This window comes from Mixophyes fleayi, chromosome 10 (genome assembly GCF_038048845.1).
Source record: "Mixophyes fleayi isolate aMixFle1 chromosome 10, aMixFle1.hap1, whole genome shotgun sequence".
Classification (NCBI taxonomy): domain Eukaryota; kingdom Metazoa; phylum Chordata; class Amphibia; order Anura; family Limnodynastidae; genus Mixophyes; species Mixophyes fleayi.
In genome coordinates this window covers 102,755,830-102,775,860 of record NC_134411.1, presented here as the reverse complement: position 1 = coordinate 102,775,860, position 20,031 = coordinate 102,755,830, and the positions used below count along the sequence as shown (strand labels likewise).

Below are 20,031 nucleotides of genomic sequence, written 5' to 3'. Positions count from 1 at the left end.
TGCAGTGGTGAGCACGATACTAATAGTGATGTGTGATTACCTGCAGTGGTGAGCACGTTACTAATAGTGATGTCTGTGATTACCTGCAGTGGTGAGCACATTACTAATAGTGAGGTGTGATTACCTGCAGTGGTGAGCACGTTACTAATAGTGATGTCTGTGATTACCTGCAGTGGTGAGCACGTTACTAATAGCGAGGTGTGATTACCTGCAGTGGTGAGCACATTACTAATAGTGAGGTGTGATTACCTGCAGTGGTGAGAACGTTACTAATAGTGATGTCTGTGATTACCTGCAGTGGTGAGCACGTTACTAATAGTGATGTCTGTGATTACCTGCAGTGGTGAGCACGTTACTAATAGTGATGTCTGTGATTACCTGCAGTGGTGAGCACGATACTAATAGCGAGGTGTGATTACCTGCAGTGGTGAGCACGATACTAATAGCGAGGTGTGATTACCTGCAGTGGTGAGCACATTACTAATAGCGAGGTGTGATTACCTGCAGTGGTGAGCACGATACTAATAGCGAGGTGTGATTACCTGCAGTGGTGAGCACGATACTAATAGCGAGGTGTGATTACCTGCAGTGGTGAGCACGATACTAATAGCGAGGTGTGATTACCTGCAGTGGTGAGCACGTTACTAATAGCGAGGTGTGATTACCTGCAGTGGTGAGCACGATACTAATAGCGAGGTGTGATTACCTGCAGTGGTGAGCACATTACTAATAGTGAGGTGTGATTACCTGCAGTGGTGAGCACGATACTAATAGTAATGTGTGATTACCTGCAGTGGTGAGCACGTTACTAATAGTGATGTCTGTGATTACCTGCAGTGGTGAGCACGATACTAATAGTGATGTGTGATTACCTGCAGTGGTGAGCACGTTACTAATAGTGATGTCTGTGATTACCTGCAGTGGTGAGCACATTACTAATAGTGAGGTGTGATTACCTGCAGTGGTGAGCACGTTACTAATAGTGAGGTGTGATTACCTGCAGTGGTGAGCACATTACTAATAGTGAGGTGATTACCTGCAGTGGTGAGCACATTACTAATAGTGAGGTGTGATTACCTGCAGTGGTGAGCACGTTACTAATAGTGAGGTGTGATTACCTGCAGTGGTGAGCACGTTACTAATAGTGATGTCTGTGATTACCTGCAGTGGTGAGCACGATACTAATAGCGAGGTGTGATTACCTGCAGTGGTGAGCACGATACTAATAGTGATGTGTGATTACCTGCAGTGGTGAGCACGTTACTAATAGTGATGTCTGTGATTACCTGCAGTGGTGAGCACGTTACTAATAGTGATGTCTGTGATTACCTGCAGTGGTGAGCACGATACTAATAGCGAGGTGTGATTACCTGCAGTGGTGAGCACGATACTAATAGCGAGGTGTGATTACCTGCAGTGGTGAGCACATTACTAATAGCGAGGTGTGATTACCTGCAGTGGTGAGCACGATACTAATAGCGAGGTGTGATTACCTGCAGTGGTGAGCACGATACTAATAGCGAGGTGTGATTACCTGCAGTGGTGAGCACGATACTAATAGCGAGGTGTGATTACCTGCAGTGGTGAGCACGTTACTAATAGCGAGGTGTGATTACCTGCAGTGGTGAGCACGATACTAATAGCGAGGTGTGATTACCTGCAGTGGTGAGCACATTACTAATAGTGAGGTGTGATTACCTGCAGTGGTGAGCACGATACTAATAGTAATGTGTGATTACCTGCAGTGGTGAGCACGTTACTAATAGTGATGTCTGTGATTACCTGCAGTGGTGAGCACGATACTAATAGTGATGTGTGATTACCTGCAGTGGTGAGCACGTTACTAATAGTGATGTCTGTGATTACCTGCAGTGGTGAGCACATTACTAATAGTGAGGTGTGATTACCTGCAGTGGTGAGCACGTTACTAATAGTGAGGTGTGATTACCTGCAGTGGTGAGCACATTACTAATAGTGAGGTGATTACCTGCAGTGGTGAGCACATTACTAATAGTGAGGTGTGATTACCTGCAGTGGTGAGCACGTTACTAATAGTGAGGTGTGATTACCTGCAGTGGTGAGCACGTTACTAATAGTGATGTCTGTGATTACCTGCAGTGGTGAGCACGATACTAATAGCGAGGTGTGATTACCTGCAGTGGTGAGCACGATACTAATAGTGATGTGTGATTACCTGCAGTGGTGAGCACGTTACTAATAGTGATGTCTGTGATTACCTGCAGTGGTGAGCACGTTACTAATAGTGATGTCTGTGATTACCTGCAGTGGTGAGCACGATACTAATAGCGAGGTGTGATTACCTGCAGTGGTGAGCACGATACTAATAGTGATGTGTGATTACCTGCAGTGGTGAGCACGTTACTAATAGCGAGGTGTGATTACCTGCAGTGGTGAGCACATTACCAATAGTGAGGTGTGATTACCTGCAGTGGTGAGCACGATACTAATAGTGATGTGTGATTACCTGCAGTGGTGAGCACGTTACTAATAGTGAGGTGTGATTACCTGCAGTGGTGAGCACGTTACTAATAGCGAGGTGTGATTACCTGCAGTGGTGAGCACGTTACTAATAGCGAGGTGTGATTACCTGCAGTGGTGAGCACATTACTAATAGTGAGGTGTGATTACCTGCAGTGGTGAGCACGTTACTAATAGTGATGTCTGTGATTACCTGCAGTGGTGAGCACGTTACTAATAGTGATGTCTGTGATTACCTGCAGTGGTGAGCACGTTACTAATAGCGAGGTGTGATTACCTGCAGTGGTGAGCACATTACTAATAGTGAGGTGTGATTACATGCAGTGGTGAGCACATTACTAATAGTGAGGTGTGATTACCTGCAGTGGTGAGCACATTACCAATAGTGAGGTGTGATTACCTGCAGTGGTGAGCACGATACTAATAGTGATGTGTGATTACCTGCAGTGGTGAGCACGTTACTAATAGTGAGGTGTGATTACCTGCAGTGGTGAGCACGTTACTAATAGCGAGGTGTGATTACCTGCAGTGGTGAGCACGATACTAATAGCGAGGTGTGATTACCTGCAGTGGTGAGCACATTACTAATAGTGAGGTGTGATTACATGCAGTGGTGAGCACATTACTAATAGCGAGGTGTGATTACCTGCAGTGGTGAGCACGATACTAATAGTGAGGTGTGATTACCTGCAGTGGTGAGCACGATACTAATAGTGATGTCTGTGATTACCTGCAGTGGTGAGCACGTTACTAATAGCGAGGTGTGATTACCTGCAGTGGTGAGCACGTTACTAATAGCGAGGTGTGATTACCTGCAGTGGTGAGCACATTACTAATAGTGAGGTGTGATTACCTGCAGTGGTGAGCACGTTACTAATAGTGATGTCTGTGATTACCTGCAGTGGTGAGCACGTTACTAATAGTGATGTCTGTGATTACCTGCAGTGGTGAGCACGTTACTAATAGTGATGTCTGTGATTACCTGCAGTGGTGAGCACGTTACTAATAGTGATGTCTGTGATTACCTGCAGTGGTGAGCACGTTACTAATAGTGATGTCTGTGATTACCTGCAGTGGTGAGCACGTTACTAATAGCGAGGTGTGATTACCTGCAGTGGTGAGCACGCTCTGGTTTGATACTGCAACATTTTGGACATTTATAGATGACCTCTCCAGGCTTCAGCTGTAAACTCTCCATATATTCCTTTGTGGCGTTTCCTTTGGGCACCGCCCCCTACAGTTACCCCAGAAAATAGGAGAAAATTGGGTTACACTCCATAATAAAGAACTGATGCCAATGTCTGGAAACCTCCTGTACATGCTGAGACATTCTGAATAACACGCCTGTGATATGTTGTCTGTAGAGGATGCAGTAAGGACTCGTATGTCTGTACGATGCGCTGTCATACAACCCCCTTGTTACTGCTGTCAGACAGATACATTTAGAAAGCCCATCGTACTATAACCATATACATATATTTATATATTCGTGTTGCTGCTGACAGACGCCACTGTCGCACTTTAAACATGTGACAATTGAGAGATGATTGTTATACAATGTTTAGCGCCATACAATCTGCCCAATTGTATCCCGCTGTCATGTTCCTGGCCCCACTCAGGAAAGCTTGGACAGATTTATTTTTACATAATCTTAGAGGCGGTATATCAGAATGACGTCACATCACACACCCCTGGTAGAAGAACTATTGGGCAGAACTAATGATCATTGGGCTGTTTATCAATGTAACCCTATAAACGGCCGAGAACTGCCCGACAGACACGGTCTAACATCATGAAAATCCTCATTCTGTCCCATAGATTGTGAGCAGGGTCCTCTTACCTCTCTGTCTGTCTGTATTACCCAGTATTGTCTTATTAATGTTTGTTCCCAACTGTAAAGTGCTATGGAATTTGTTGGCGCTATATAAATAAATGTTAATGATGATGATCATCGTATAGAAATAACATACAATATAGGTGTATAATATATCTAGACTGTTGTAACAAGTCACTGCAGGACACATGGAACATCTAGCAGAGGGGGAGGGGGCATCGGGCAGAGGGGGTGGGGGGCATCGGGCAGAGGGGGTGGGGGGCATCGGGCAGAGGGGGTGGGGGGCATTGGGCAGAGGGGGTGGGGGGCATCGGGCACTCACCGGGTCCGTCAGCATCGTCCGCATGTGGGAGGTCAGTGCCAGCACCGCCAGGCAGTTGAACAGCGTCCCGTTAATCACAGAATACCAGAAGTCTTTGGAGGGCAGCAGCATAACAAAAGTCACCACAAAGTCTGCATACAGGACCAGCATCCACGTGATCACGGCACACACCATACCGCAGCCGTCACGTATGAACCACAGCTTGTCCGCCAGCTCGCCCTCTGGCGGGGATGGGTTATAGCCATCGCTTTCGTTAAGAAGAGGATGATGCTCCACGTCGCGGAAGCGATGACCGGAGGACTGCATGTCTGACAAGTCGCCCTGGGAGAGAAGATCAGAGAACGTCACAGATCCGTGGATAACTCCATAACCCTGCAGCTAACAGTGTCCTGGACCGTTGTCATACGGTGACCTCTTATAGGAAAACTGACACTAAAGGATCAGTGACTTGTCCGAAAGATGTTATTACTTCCTGTAAATATATACACGTGACGGAGCAACAGACACTGACATCCATTCATCCAAACATGTTCAGGGCTTAATGGGATCAGTTACACATTAGATCAGCTTGTGGCTGCCTCAATCCCACCCATATCAGCTACAATATATGTATATGTGATATAGATATATATATATATATATATATATATATCCCAGGAGCTACAAACTGGCGTCAGTCATCAGTGGGAATACAACTAGACTGAGCGGGTGACAAACGTGAGACATTGCAGACAATCGCTGTATCACATGCTCAAACCTACATAGACATACAATGCATGCGCTATCCAACAAACACGGCTACTCCCCGTCCTGCGTTACCCCCATACAGAAATACCAAAGTGTGCATCCGATAGTCACTCAGAGTCCTGGGAGCACAAAGCACATTCTGGATTTCTGGCTGTCATTGGGGACAGACATGAACGTTTTATTTTGTATAAGTGGGAACTGCTAGTAACAGGTACAAATACAGAGGTGCGATTACACCTTTTAAGGATATTGTAGGACCCTGCAGGGAATTTGGAGTTTAAAGTGGCCGATATCAGAGGATGAAAGTTCATAGAGTCGGATAACATAATATATGATTTACACATCTAAAACCTGAAACAATTAAGGAGCATCGATATCTCACAATGTCTTTTGTTTACTGAAACAACTTCTATGTGTAGATGCTGTTGATGAAAACAAGGATCCTTCTCTCTGTTTAAAGGCCCAGAGTCGGATCATCAGAGAGCGATAAGCTGAGCAGTATAAGGATTAAGTCGCACGTCCTTGGGAGGCTGCCAGACTGATATTGATTGGGACTCTGAGGATACCAGATCCTAAATGTATTATAGATTGTGAGTAAATGGAAGAGGGGCCGATCCTGCCACGCCTTAGGTAATAATATCCAAAACACAGTTAGATGCACCAGATTCACATCTCAATAAACATGACAGAGGAATTGGGTTATATGAAGGTAAATCTGCATAAATGCAATGTCTGTACATCATCACGTACAAGCAATGGGACAAACCTCAGCTGAGGCCGTCCATGGCCTTTTGTTTATATTATTATTATTATTGTAGATTTGTAAAGCCCCACAGTGCCGTACAGTAGGGAAGACAAGTACATACATAAAACAAGGACATACAAGGCAGACGAAATAAAAACAGGCATGAAAATAAAGGGGAAGGATGACCCTGCTCATTACAGAGCTGACATTCTAAAGGGAAGAGGGAACGGCCGTAGAGAGAGGAGCGAGTGTGAGTGTTTATATGCCAGTCTATATGTGTAATGCCCACTTGTAAGGAACCAAATGCCAATGTCAGTGCCCGGTGTATCCGTATACTCAGTACGCGTTTATGCTGCAGTCAATAATAAATAGAATTTATTTTTCATGCTGGCGAATGCTACAAACATCGTTCTCCTCACCATAGAGACAATACACAGAGGAGACCCAACACCACACGTTCCCTTTATACAATCTGTCACTGCGACTAACTCATTCCAGCCCGATTACCCCCCAGCTCTGTCACATTCAGGATTCCTCACTTCCCTCTATCACCCTCCACAGTCCTGATACTGGATGGGGGTAAGTGGTTCATTGTATTGGATGTAACCAATAACGCAGAATTTGTCTTTTACACTAAAAATCTATAATTAAATTCATTATGCGTCCATAGAAGTTCTTGTTGAGAAACATCATTTGTGCTCGGATCTCAGATATCCAGTTAGTGCTGTGTAAACTCGGCCGACAGTCTACTATTTTTGATGAGAAATTGCCCAAAGAGGTCACTGTTCCGTATGAGGATACCCAACAGTTCCCCCCAAAAATACCCCTGCAGTTATGGAGTTAGTCCTCCCCCCAGGGCACTAACATATAGGTTTAGATATGGCATTGCCCAATAACTCAAACATGTCAAGGTACAGACTCTGCAACGCTCACCTCACAGCTGTCATAGATGTTATTCGGACATTGTAGACATCTGGTGTCCTGAGGTACAATGGATCATGTCCGGCGTGACCTAGGAAGACACAAGGACACGTGGCTTATTACATGAAGGAGAAGTGGTGGCACAATCAGGTCATGTCAGAGCGACTGTCAGCACCAGAACCACAAGGAGCTGCCTCACTTGTTTAATGTGCAGCTACGCCCACCGACTCGTCAGAGATCGCTATACCCTCAGCTCTGCCGTCTACCACATACACGACACTACGGCCGACCTGTGGTCCAGAACATCACAGAGTGTAATAGAACCAGCGATTATGCTGCACAATGTGTCATAGAAGCTTCAGACCTACAACCCGTCCTTCTAGGGCAACGTCACGGAGCAGGTTAGGCCAGCCAGGGCCTGTAATAAGCACCTTGCACAGCGTCTCAGGATGGGAGCTGGGTGCGAGAGTCTAGATCGTTTCCAGCAGTGCCATGAGGAATGTGGCTGATAAAGTAAAGGAATGACAACCACAACAGTTACACTCCTTAATTATAGATATAACTTATAGGACACAATGTTAGTATAAATGAACGAGTGGCTTTAACACGCTGCGGTGAAACTAGTTCAGGGAATGTGATCGGACCAGTTCCCCTCTCACACCGCGCTCTCACCGCTGTACAGGGGAATCTGGAAACGCAGGAGGCACAAGATAAAGGTTAGTAACATTAGTACATAAAAGTATCGAGTAGAATCTCTGATGTGTTACAGGGAGGGTTTTAAATTTGGAAACAAGAGTAATGTCTGAAAGATGCTGTATTAAATAGTTAGTGATCTATAAAGCCAACAGGTCATTTAGGGGCTGATATAATTCCCCGCCATGTGCTGCGCACGAGTACACTCCGCTGCAAAATCACAGATTTTTCTTCCCACCCCAGAGAGGTGCACAACTAAATCTGGAATGTTAGGTACCATAGTACCTGGGAATGAGCTCAGCCGAACATCACTGTTCATCTCCCATTATTTGTAACAGTCACTGGAACACACAGCGACATAGGCAGCCAAATCGCTGCACGTATCCAAATGATCGGCGATTGTGATTATTATCTGATCAGGGAATCTGTGAATAAAAAGTCTGCCAGTGATCAGGATCAGCCAATCGCATGGACTAAGCTTCGTTACCTGAAGCGTTAGATCACAAAGAAACCAAATTGTTCCAATTCCGTCACTCGTGAACACATGGATTGCAAGGCCTATTGCATCTTGGTGTATGGGGGGGGGGGGAGGGGGGGAGACTTGGACAACGTAATTGGGGAATATGGTGCAGTATGAATTAATAATGTCACTGCTGGCTGAAAACTAACTATGTTCATTTAATTAGAGTAAGACTAAGGAAAGGAGGGAATATAATGTCATTGGTGGATTGTCAGTAGTACATAACAGCTTCATTAGAGGCGGATTTTTAGGGCTCTGCTTGAATGGCGGGAGAAACCAATGTACTAAAACAACGGTCATATATAAAATACAGACAGTTTCCACTGTAATGTCCCTTTAAGTGCTTCCACATCGTGTCAGCACTGAGAAAACATCCTTAGTGAGGGTCAAGGATTTTCCAAGACTAACAAGACATAAAACTAAATAAAAAAAAAAGTATATAAAACAATAAAACACAATATTTATATGGAGTAATAAAGTCACTGAAAATGTCAATGTAACAGACTCACAACTACACCTCCTGCGGGGGACGGGATCCGCAATCATTGGGAAATATATAAGACACCAATTTCACAACTTGATGCACAGAAAATGATGCTTTACCAGATTTCTAGTAATGTGCAGAAAATGTGAGTAAACATCTGATTGTTGCCAGTAATAACACGATCATACATAGAATTCCTGGTACACGTAGGATTACAGAACAGTCTATTATTTAGTTATATCTCACACATAATTGCCTTGTGTTATGGAGCCACACATCTATAGCGCCAATTATGTCTGTCCCGTATAAATAAAACTGACATAAAACAACAGACAGACGAAACTTGTTAAAAGGTTAATTGGAGGTTTCGCTTTATAGGATATCAAGCAAGAAAAGTAGCGTTGGATGAGACAGGTACAATACACAGGTTATTACAGGAGACTCCAGACAATCACAGGGAACAAGATGAGTTTTGAACTCAACACATTAGAGTCACAAGGCCTATTGCACTCATTTTTCAAAGCTTAGGACTTATAGACAAGCAGGAGACGAAGTGGGCAGAGCTAGAAAAATGTTCAGCCAATCAGAGCAACACAATATTTCAGCTCAGCCCGCTCCTTATGTCAAATCGTGGGCAAATTTGAAGTGGGAGGAGCTAGTCCAACATGTAGCCAATCCAAGATGTAACAACAGCGCAGAGAAGTGATGCGAGCGTCCTCTCGGGATTGTTCGGGGAAGATTAGATGCGTTTGACACCGAACATAGGACACAAAGGACATACAGCCAAATAGTCTGGGGGAGAATCAAGAAAAGTGTTCAGCTCTGCAGCCAGTGAAGTTATGATTATTATTATTATCCTTTATTTGTTTGGCGCCACAAGGGTTCCGCAGCGCCGTACACTGTACAAAACAGTAGACTATACAGGGTAAGACATTACTGAACAATAAACAATAAATACCAAACTTCAGAGGCTCCAGGCAGGCTAATGCAGTAAGGACGGAGCAGAAGAACAGGTATGGATACAGGAAGGAAGAGGGCCCTGCTCAAATGAGCTTACATCCTAAGGGAGGGTAAACAAGACTCAGGCACAAAGGGAGTCAGTAGATGCATATGGGAGGGAGAGGGGACCGGGAGGAGAGAGGGGAATATGGGTTAGGTGGAAGGATGGTAGGCTTTGAGGAAGGGGTGAGTTTTAAGTGCTCATTTGAAGGAGCTTAGATTGGGAGAGAGACGGATGGAGCGAGGGAGGTTGTTCCAGTGAAGGGGGGCTGCACGGGAGAAGTCCTGGATTCTGGAGTGGGAAGAGGTGACCAGGGTGGAAGAGAGGCGATGGTCATTGGCCGAGCGCAGGGAGCAGGCAGGAGTGTGAATGGAGAGGAGGTTAGAGATATAGGGGGGAGTGGACTGGGAAAGAGCCTTGAACGTGGTGGTCAGGAGTTTGAAAAGGATTCTGTAGGGGATGGGGAGCGGCGATCTACAGAACCTCAGGCAGGATGCACGGGGTGTTTATGTGAAGTGCAAGTGGTAGTTAGTGAGCACACACTCATTCTGTCAATTCTACATCTAAAAAGACCCCGAACAACAACTGGTCAGGATCGCTCAAATTTCAATCGGGACAGGTAGAAAAATCAGACTATGATGCATCTGAGGAAACGAACATGACATTTACAACAGGAACAGGACACTGCTATGGTTGTGAAGACACAGGAGACGGTTCATGTAATATATTATTACAGTTAGGTCCAGATATATTTGGACACCGACACAATTTGTTACATTATCTGTTTACCAAATCATATTCAGGTTACAGTTATATAATGAATATGGGCCTAGAGTGCAGACTATCAGCTTTAATTTGAGGGTGTTTGCATCCATATTGGAGGACGGGTTTATGGTTTACAGCTGGTTAATATGTAGCCCCCTCTTCTTTCAAGGGACCAAAAGTAATTGGACAATTGACTCAAAACCTGTTTGACGGACAGGTGCGGCTATTCCTTTCGTTATTTATTTATCAATTAAGAGGCAAAAGTGGAGTGGATTCCAGGTGACATTTGTATTTGAAAGTTGTTGCTGTGAACCCACAACAGTTATAAATACGTTGTGGACAGTGATTTTAGTCAACTTTTATTTGCTTAAATTTGTTAACTCTTCTCCGGCACTGAGGATTTTTTGGAAATATAAGTGACTTATAGGACACCTGTACAAAACTGTCAATTTAACATTTGATGTCGTGTACTGGGAATTGTTGTCTCAGAGACAAAGAATACAGAATTATAATAAAATATCTGCAGGATAAAGGAGTCAGTAAGATGCCAACTCTCCCAGGAGTCTTAGGAAAATTCCCAAATCAGCTCCCTGCTCCCTCCCCACCTCCTCTACCCGACTACCACCCTCTACACAGGGCTCCTGTACCCTCCAACCAACATTACTGTGACTGATCATACAGACACTAAGTGTTTTTACCTTTACAATATGAAGCACTTACCCCTCTTGTATATCTCCCATTGTCCTATAGACTGTAAGCTGTGAGCAGGGTCCTCTTACCTCTCTGTATGTATTACCCAGTATTGTATTATTACTGTGTGTGATCCCAATTGTAAAGTGCTACAAAATTTGCTGGTGCTATGTAAATAAATAGTAATACATAGAAAAAAAAAAAAGTACCCCTAGCCCTGTGTCTGTTACTTTCTTTTTCTTTTAACAAATTACTTGGAACAATTTATAAGTATTTCTCCAGCTCAGTTTTTATTCAGATTTTTAAACAGATTTTCTTTTACTATCCTGGTTGTCTATGACAGAGGTTTTACGCTATCAGAGTAACACAGTGAATGTCCTTGACAAGAGAGGGGAGGAGGTCAGGGAAACGAAACGCTGTCTCCAAACCCCTCACATCTGGGTCACGTTACGTCCTCCAGCAAGACCGCGCCAGGGGGTATATTGTGCGGAGATTTTACAGGGAATATATTTCACATTTATAACCGGGGTGTAATCTCTACCTTTATACACATCCAGCAGCCGTATTGTCGTCCCTGCAGAGGTAATACTGGATAATATCTGCTTCATCAGCCAATGACTTCCCTAAATAATCTCACTTTATGCTCAATCCTCAATAAAAGTACCTATAGACTGTGATGTGTAATTAGTTATTATGTAATATTCACATAACGGCCACAGAGCGGTCACATTACACAGGTAAAAGGTTAAACGTGATCGGACGGGAATCTCTGCTCCGTATTGTGTTACACGGACAGGACGGACCCCGAAAACAATCTACAAACATACCAGTGGGATCATCAGGCAGCAGAATTCTGTATAAGTCAGCGTCTGAAAACATGGGATGATCCGTGTGGAAGACAAACGCATGTATGTAAACCAGCGACTCAAAATATCTGATATCCTTTATGAAGAAGCAGAGGAGAGAGGACACCCAGCAGGGACTGTGTGGCCCCCGGCTCCTGGCTCTGTCCTGTGCGTGACACATGGAGCACTAAGGAGGGGTCAGCGCTGGGACAAGTGCAAACTGCTCTCACCGACACCCAGCACAGGACGCACTGTGTGAGCTCTGCTCAGTAATGTGACTGTTCATCTGCACTGATACTACAGACAGCGATGATCTGTGTACTAATCACTATACCTACTAGTATCATTGCTGGTTATTTATACAGGTGCCACAAAGTGATGAACGTGGCGGAAGTATATACAGGGCGGACGTAGGTCACAAAGAAAACAAAACAAAAATATACATAGTACAAGTAACAAATATAAGTAGTAATACGTGTCTCCCAACCGCTCTCCCCCTCGTCACACGCGATTCTCCGCCAACCGCTCTCCCCCTCGTCACACGCGATTCTCCGCCAACCGCTCTCCCCCTCCTCACACGCAATTCTCCGCCAACCGCTCTCCCCCTCGTCACACGCGATTCTCAGCCAACCGCTCGCCCCCTCGTCACACGCGATTCTCAGCCAACCGCTCGCCCCCTCGTCACACGCGATTCTCCGCCAACCGCTCTCCCCCTCGTCACACGCGATTCTCCGCCAACCGCTCGCCCCCTCGTCACACGTGATTCTCCGCCAACCGCTTGCCCCCTCGTCACACGTGATTCTCCGCCAACCGCTCTCCCCCTCGTCACACGTGATTCTCCGCCAACCGCTCTCCCCCTCGTCACACGTGATTCTCCGCCAACCGCTCGCCCCCTCGTCACACGCGATTCTCCGCCAACCGCTCGCCCCCTCGTCACACGTGATTCTCCGCCAACCGCTCGCCCCCTCGTCACACGTGATTCTCCGCCAACCGCTCGCCCCCTCGTCACACGTGATTCTCCGCCAACCGCTCGCCCCCTCGTCACACGTGATTCTCCGCCAACCGCTCTCCCCCTCGTCACACGTGATTCCCCGCCAACCGCTCGCCCCCTCGTCACACGTGATTCTCCGCCAACCGCTCTCCCCCTCGTCACACGTGATTCCCCCTCCAACCGCTCTCCCCCTCGTCACACGTGATTCCCCCTCCAACTGCTCTCCCCCTCGTCACACGTGATTCTCCCCCAAATCGCTCTCCCCCTCGTCACACGTGATTCTCCGCCAACCGCTCGCCCCCTCGTCACACGTGATTCTCCGCCAACCGCTCGCCCCCTCGTCACACGTGATTCTCCGCCAACCGCTCGCCCCCTCGTCACACGTGATTCTCCGCCAACCGCTCGCCCCCTCGTCACACGTGATTCTCCGCCAACCGCTCGCCCCCTCGTCACACGTGATTCTCCGCCAACCGCTCGCCCCCTCGTCACACGTGATTCTCCGCCAACCGCTCGCCCCCTCGTCACACGTGATTCTCCGCCAACCGCTCGCCCCCTCGTCACACGTGATTCTCCGCCAACCGCTCTCCCCCTCGTCACACGTGATTCTCCGCCAACCGCTCGCCCCCTCGTCACACGTGATTCTCCGCCAACCGCTCGCCCCCTCGTCACACGTGATTCTCCGCCAACCGCTCTCCCCCTCGTCACACGTGATTCTCCGCCAATCGCTCGCCCCCTCGTCACACATGATTCTCCGCCAACCGCTCGCCCCCCTCGTCACACGTGATTCTCCCCCAAATCGCTCTCCCCCTCGTCACACGACTTCCCCCCACCACACCCTTCCTGCTGGTTACCTCTTCTCACGTCCGCCGAGACCAGGAGAGGTCTTGGCGGACGTGCTCCCCACGCTCCCTCTATCAAGGGGAGAACAGGTGGGTTGGAGGAGAAGTCACGTGTAACGAGGGGGAGAGCGGTTGGAGGAGAAGTCACGTGTTACGAGGGGAGCGGTAGTACTCACCATCACAATGAAAGAAACCCCGACTAGTATGAGTGAGTTGAAAACCCCGACATGTCCGACCGAGGTGTAATTGCGACTGTTAAAAAAAATTACGTTTCATAACAGCAACTATGTGCGATCCCGGTACCAGTAAAGGACGTCAGTGTAAAACGTGACGCTGCTATCACTGCCGTTAAGGGGGGTACAATGTAGAAGCATTTCTAAAAAAACATTCTACAGCCGGCGCCTTCTTGTATTCCCCTTAACGGCAGTGATAGCAGCGAGTGTCCCACTCGCCCGTACTACTGTCGGGGTTTCTTTCATCGTTAAAAGGTACCCAACTTGAGGGGAGAGGGGGTCTGTCACGTGTGACGTGTTCAGCAGGACCACACAAGAACTGACTACATATCACATAGACATTATGTGGTGCGTCATGCGCATAACGTATGTCTGACATATAGTCAGGACTCACGTGTGCCCAGATCATATTACATCACCGCAGATTAAAGGTCCTTTCATCTTGTTCTAAGAAGATAAATATCAGTGACCATTTTATAAGATTTTACACATTTAAACAAGATTGAATTAGATAATAGATGTCCATTCACAACCAAGTGACTGCAATGTTGTACAAAGGATGGCAAATAAATCCCTTTTATGAACACAAACATTGGATGAGCGTGCGGCCAGGACACATACGTGTGTCAGAGGAGGAATTATACACAACCACGTCTGAATATAATATCCTCTGACAGTAAATCCGGGCCGGCTTCCTTCCTCATTCCTAGAGAGAAGTACTTACACCATTCTGGGTGTATAACACATCACAATGTACACATAGTAAAATACAAAACATACATCGTTTACAACCAGATAAAGATATTTATATGCAATCAGTTCTGAGATTTACATAAACACACATTTATGTGTATATACCTATAGCTTCTGATTATGGACACCTAGATATAAGATAGAGGGTTCTAGGGAGCTAGGTTAGAGAGAGAGAGAATAGATAATATGTACAATCTAGGAGTCCTTTTGTCCATTTATAGTGTCACGAAATATAAAATTGCTCCTTCATCAGATGCTGGACATTTGTCCCTTTCTGTCATATTCACAACTGTCTCTCAGATGTACAATAAACACACACACATTATATATAATGTATAGGGGTGTGTATGGATTACATATATTACATTACATTTTATGGTGGTGTATACAATACATATATTATACTATATGAGAGTGTATACAATACATATTACATTATATTATATGGGTGTGTATACAATACATGTTACATTATATTATATGGGTGTGTATACAATACATGTTACATTATATTATATGGGTGTGTATACAATACATGTTACATTATATTATATGGGTGTGTATACAATACATATTACATTATATTATATGGGTGTGCATACAATACATATTACATTATATGGGTGTGCATACAATACATATTATATTATATGGGTGTGTATACAGTACATATTACATTATATTATATGGGTGTGCATACAATACATATTACATTATATTTTATGGGTGTGCATACAATACATATTACATTATATTATATGGGTGTGCATACAATACATATATATTATACTCTATGTGTATATACAATGCATATTACATTATATGGGTGTGCATACAATACATATATATTATACTCTATGTGTGTATACAATACATATTACATGATATTGTTAGTATACAGTACATATTACGTTATATGGGTGTGCATACAATACATATTACACTCTATGTGTATATACAGTACATATTACATTATACTCTATGTGTGTATACAATACATATTACATGATATTGTTAGTATACAGTACATATCACATTATATGGGTGTGCATACAATACATATATATTATACTCTATGTGTATATAGAGTACATATTACATTATACTCTATGTGTATATACAGTACATATTACATTATATTATATGGGTGTGCATACAATACATATATATTATACTCTATGTGTATATACAATACATATTACATTATACTCTATGTGTATATACAGTACATATTACATTATATTATATGGGTGTGCATACAATACATATATATTATACTCTATGTGTATATACAATACATATTACATTATACTCTATGTGTATATACAATACATATTACATTATACTCTATGTGTATATACAGTACATATTACATTATATTATATGGGTGTGCATACAATACATATATATTATACTCTATGTGTATATACAATACATATTATATTATATGGGTGTGCATACAATACATATTACATTATACTCTATGTGTATATACAGTACATATTACATTATATTATATGGGTGTGCATACAATACATATATATTATACTCTATGTGTATATACAATACATATTATATTATATGGGTGTGCATACAATACATATTACATTATACTCTATGTGTATATACAGTACATATTACATTATATTATATGGGTGTGCATACAATACATATATATTATACTCTATGTGTATATACAGTACATATTATATTATATGGGTGTGCATACAATACATATTACATTATACTCTATGTGTATATACAATACATATTACATTATACTCTATGTGTATATACAGTACATATTACATTATACTCTATGTGTATATACAGTACATATTACATTATATTATATGGGTGTGCATACAATACATATATATTATACTCTATGTGTATATACAATACATATTACATTATACTCTATGTGTATATACAATACATATTACATTATACTCTATGTGTATATACAGTACATATTACATTATATTATATGGGTGTGCATACAATACATATATATTATACTCTGTGTATATACAATACATAATATATTATATGGGTGTGCATACAATACATATTACATTATACTCTATGTGTATATACAGTACATATTACATTATATTATATGGGTGTGCATACAATACATATATATTATACTCTGTGTATATACAATACATATTATATTATATGGGTGTGCATACAATACATATTACATTATACTCTATGTGTATATACAGTACATATTACATTATATTATATGGGTGTGCATACAATACATATATATTATACTCTATGTGTATATACAATACATATTACATTATACTCTATGTGTATATACAATACATATTACATTATACTCTATGTGTATATACAGTACATATTACATTATATTATATGGGTGTGCATACAATACATATATATTATACTCTATGTGTATATACAGTACATATTATATTATATGGGTGTGCATACAATACATATTACATTATACTCTGTGTATATACAGTACATATGACACTATACATGATATAACATGACATACCCCATACATGCAGCCGTCCCTCGGGCTAGGAGCAGATAATGATACATTGTTGCACTCAGTGCACCAGGCCAGGGGTCCCCTCCTTACCTAGCTGCCGCTTTGCTCCATTGTCCCCGCGGACGCACCGGCCACCACAGCCCCTCTTGACTTGCCCCAGCTGCTACTTCCGGGGTCGGAGGGATCGGCTGTTTCCGGAGACGCATGAAGGGTCTTTCGGCAGCTTTCGGAGCTCTGCAATACGCATGCGCGGTTACAATGAAGCGCACTGGTCGGCCATGTTGCTTAAGGAAAGACCTTCAGATGGGTTATATACTATGTACAAGTTCCTTTATTACCTATAAACGTTTCCTCCTGTTATATTTACATGAAGCTCCCCGTCATAATGTAACAGAATAATACTAACATAACGTCAATCTCTCATTGTGGGTTTATGAAAGTGGCTTAAATGTCACCCTTACATTTGTAATGTATGTATAATGTATGTGTAATGTATTTATAATGTACATGTAATGTATGTATAATGTATGTATAATGTATGTGTAATGTGCGTATAATGTATGTATAATGTACGTATAATGTATATATAATGTATGTATAATGTAATGTATGTGTAATGTATGTATAATGTACGTGTAATGTCTGTATAATGTAATGTATGTATGATGTATGTATAATGTATGTGTAATGTATGTATAATGTAATGTATGTATAATGTATTTATAATGTAATGTATGTATGATTTATGTGTAATGTATATGTAATGTATGTATGTATAATGTAATGTATATGTAATGTATGTATAATGTAATGTATGTATAATGTATGTGTAATGTATGGAATTTTAAGGCAGAAGTTGAAATCTTTAAATTTTTTCCTCTGGACAGCAGAGATATCTGTTTGCTGCAAAATTAAAATATGATTTATATATGGAATTAATTAGAAATATGTGGCAAAATTTGGACTCAGAATTGTTTTATTAGTTTAATTGCATTTGAGCCAGTCACTGCCAGTAGAACACCCGTCTGCTGGACCACTGAACGACCATGGATCAGCCGGCCTGGTGCAATACCCAGGGTATTAAAAAGAATCCTTAACCAGATGCTTCTCCATTAGTACCAGGAGGCTGCTGAGTCAGCTACTGCATTATGTCATCACCCAACCTGGTGGGACATCCGGGGTGCTGGGGGACTGTGACCAGGGGATCCACCACACTCTCTTTTTATGTTGACAGTTTATTTCGGGGCCCCATTACTGACCACTCCTAGTGGTGTTCTCAGGCACCAGACACCAACAGTAGTCGCTGCCACCACCAGAGGAGGAGGTCGCAGTACTTCAGTTGGGAGATGATGAGAAAATGTATAATCTTGTGGATTCTTGGGTAAGAAATTAGGCAATATTTCAAAACGTGGAGGCGATACAACTGGGAGCCGGGGACGGCTGGTATATTTTAGCACTATCATCATTTATTTATATAGCACCACTAATTCTGCAGCGCTGTACAAAGAACTCACATCAGTCCCTGCCTCATTGGGGCTTACAGTCTAAATTCCCTAACACACACAGACACACAAACAGAGACAGAAAGAGAGACTAGGGTCAATTTCTTAGCAGCCAATTAACCTACCAGTATGTCTTTGGAGTGTGGGAGGAAACCGGAGCACCCGGGGAAAACCCACGCAAACACGGGGAGAACATACAAACTGCACACACATAAGGCCATGGTTGGGAATTGAACTCATGATCCCAGTGCTGTAAGGCAGAAGTGCTAACCACTGAGCCACCGTGCTGACCACCCTCCAGAAGACGACTTCGGAAGAGGCAACACACACACAGACAGACAGACACACACAGATACACAGACACACACAGACAGATACACACACACACACAGACAGACAGATATGCAGACACACACAGACAGATACACAGTCCCCCACACACATCCTGCACATCCATCTGCAGAGTCCTCGTACCAGCTAAATATTCTGCTGCTTTCTTGGAGAGATCCAACGTCACTGGGCGCGAGCTGGGTCCTCACTGAGGAAAGTCCACAGCCTTTGTGGGGATCCCTGGTGGGCGTCTTAGACTCTGTGTCAGTGTTTTCGGTTGTACCAATCCTATCTGCTACCTATGCTCATCTCTGCTACACTTGTTGTCTATCTCAGGTCTACAGGGCACTGTGGTATACTTCGTTGTATATACTACGCACTGCTGGAACAGTGCCAACACCTTCAGGTACCTTATTACACCACATTATACCCTGCCCAGGCAGTGCCTACTTGCTCGGCGTACTCTGCTGCACGTTACTAAACCCCCACCCTCAGCATTCTGCCTACGGTGTCAAACACCTCAGTGTGTTCCGGTGGGACAACCTCTCTTTGTATCATATCCACCGTCTGTACCCCTGTAAGTATAATATTCCAACTTCCCAAATTCCTCTTGGTGGCCCTGGTGACAAGGGGACGTAGGGTTTGGGGGCATATCCTTAGGATGTAAGCTCGAATGAGCAGGGCCCTCTTCCCTCCTGTCTCCATACCTGTTCTTCTGCTCCGTCTCTACTGTATCTGCCTGCTTGGAGTTTCTGAAGTACTGGTACTTCAGAAACATGTGT

General features: G+C 43.5%; 1 protein-coding gene across 5 annotated transcripts in view; it reads right to left on the bottom strand.

The window, feature by feature from the left end:
• Nucleotides 1-20,031, bottom strand: part of ZDHHC7 (zDHHC palmitoyltransferase 7) — a 165,727-nt gene that overhangs the window by 5,678 nt on the left and 140,018 nt on the right. The window contains exons 1-5 of one of the 5 annotated variants that reach the window (XM_075189357.1): nucleotides 17,508-17,591; nucleotides 14,523-14,575; nucleotides 7,081-7,159; nucleotides 4,656-4,976; nucleotides 3,609-3,733 (exon numbers count right to left, since the gene is read on the bottom strand). In XM_075189357.1, coding sequence (XP_075045458.1) covers nucleotides 3,609-3,733; nucleotides 4,656-4,961 — 431 coding nt within the window. In that variant the 5' untranslated portion in view covers nucleotides 4,962-4,976; nucleotides 7,081-7,159; nucleotides 14,523-14,575; nucleotides 17,508-17,591. Of the gene's footprint in view, nucleotides 1-3,608; nucleotides 3,734-4,655; nucleotides 4,977-7,080; nucleotides 7,160-7,267; nucleotides 8,022-14,522; nucleotides 14,576-17,420; nucleotides 17,597-20,031 lie in introns of those variants that run through there. The other 4 variants (XM_075189354.1, XM_075189356.1, XM_075189358.1 and 1 more) reach the window with 4 other exon arrangements.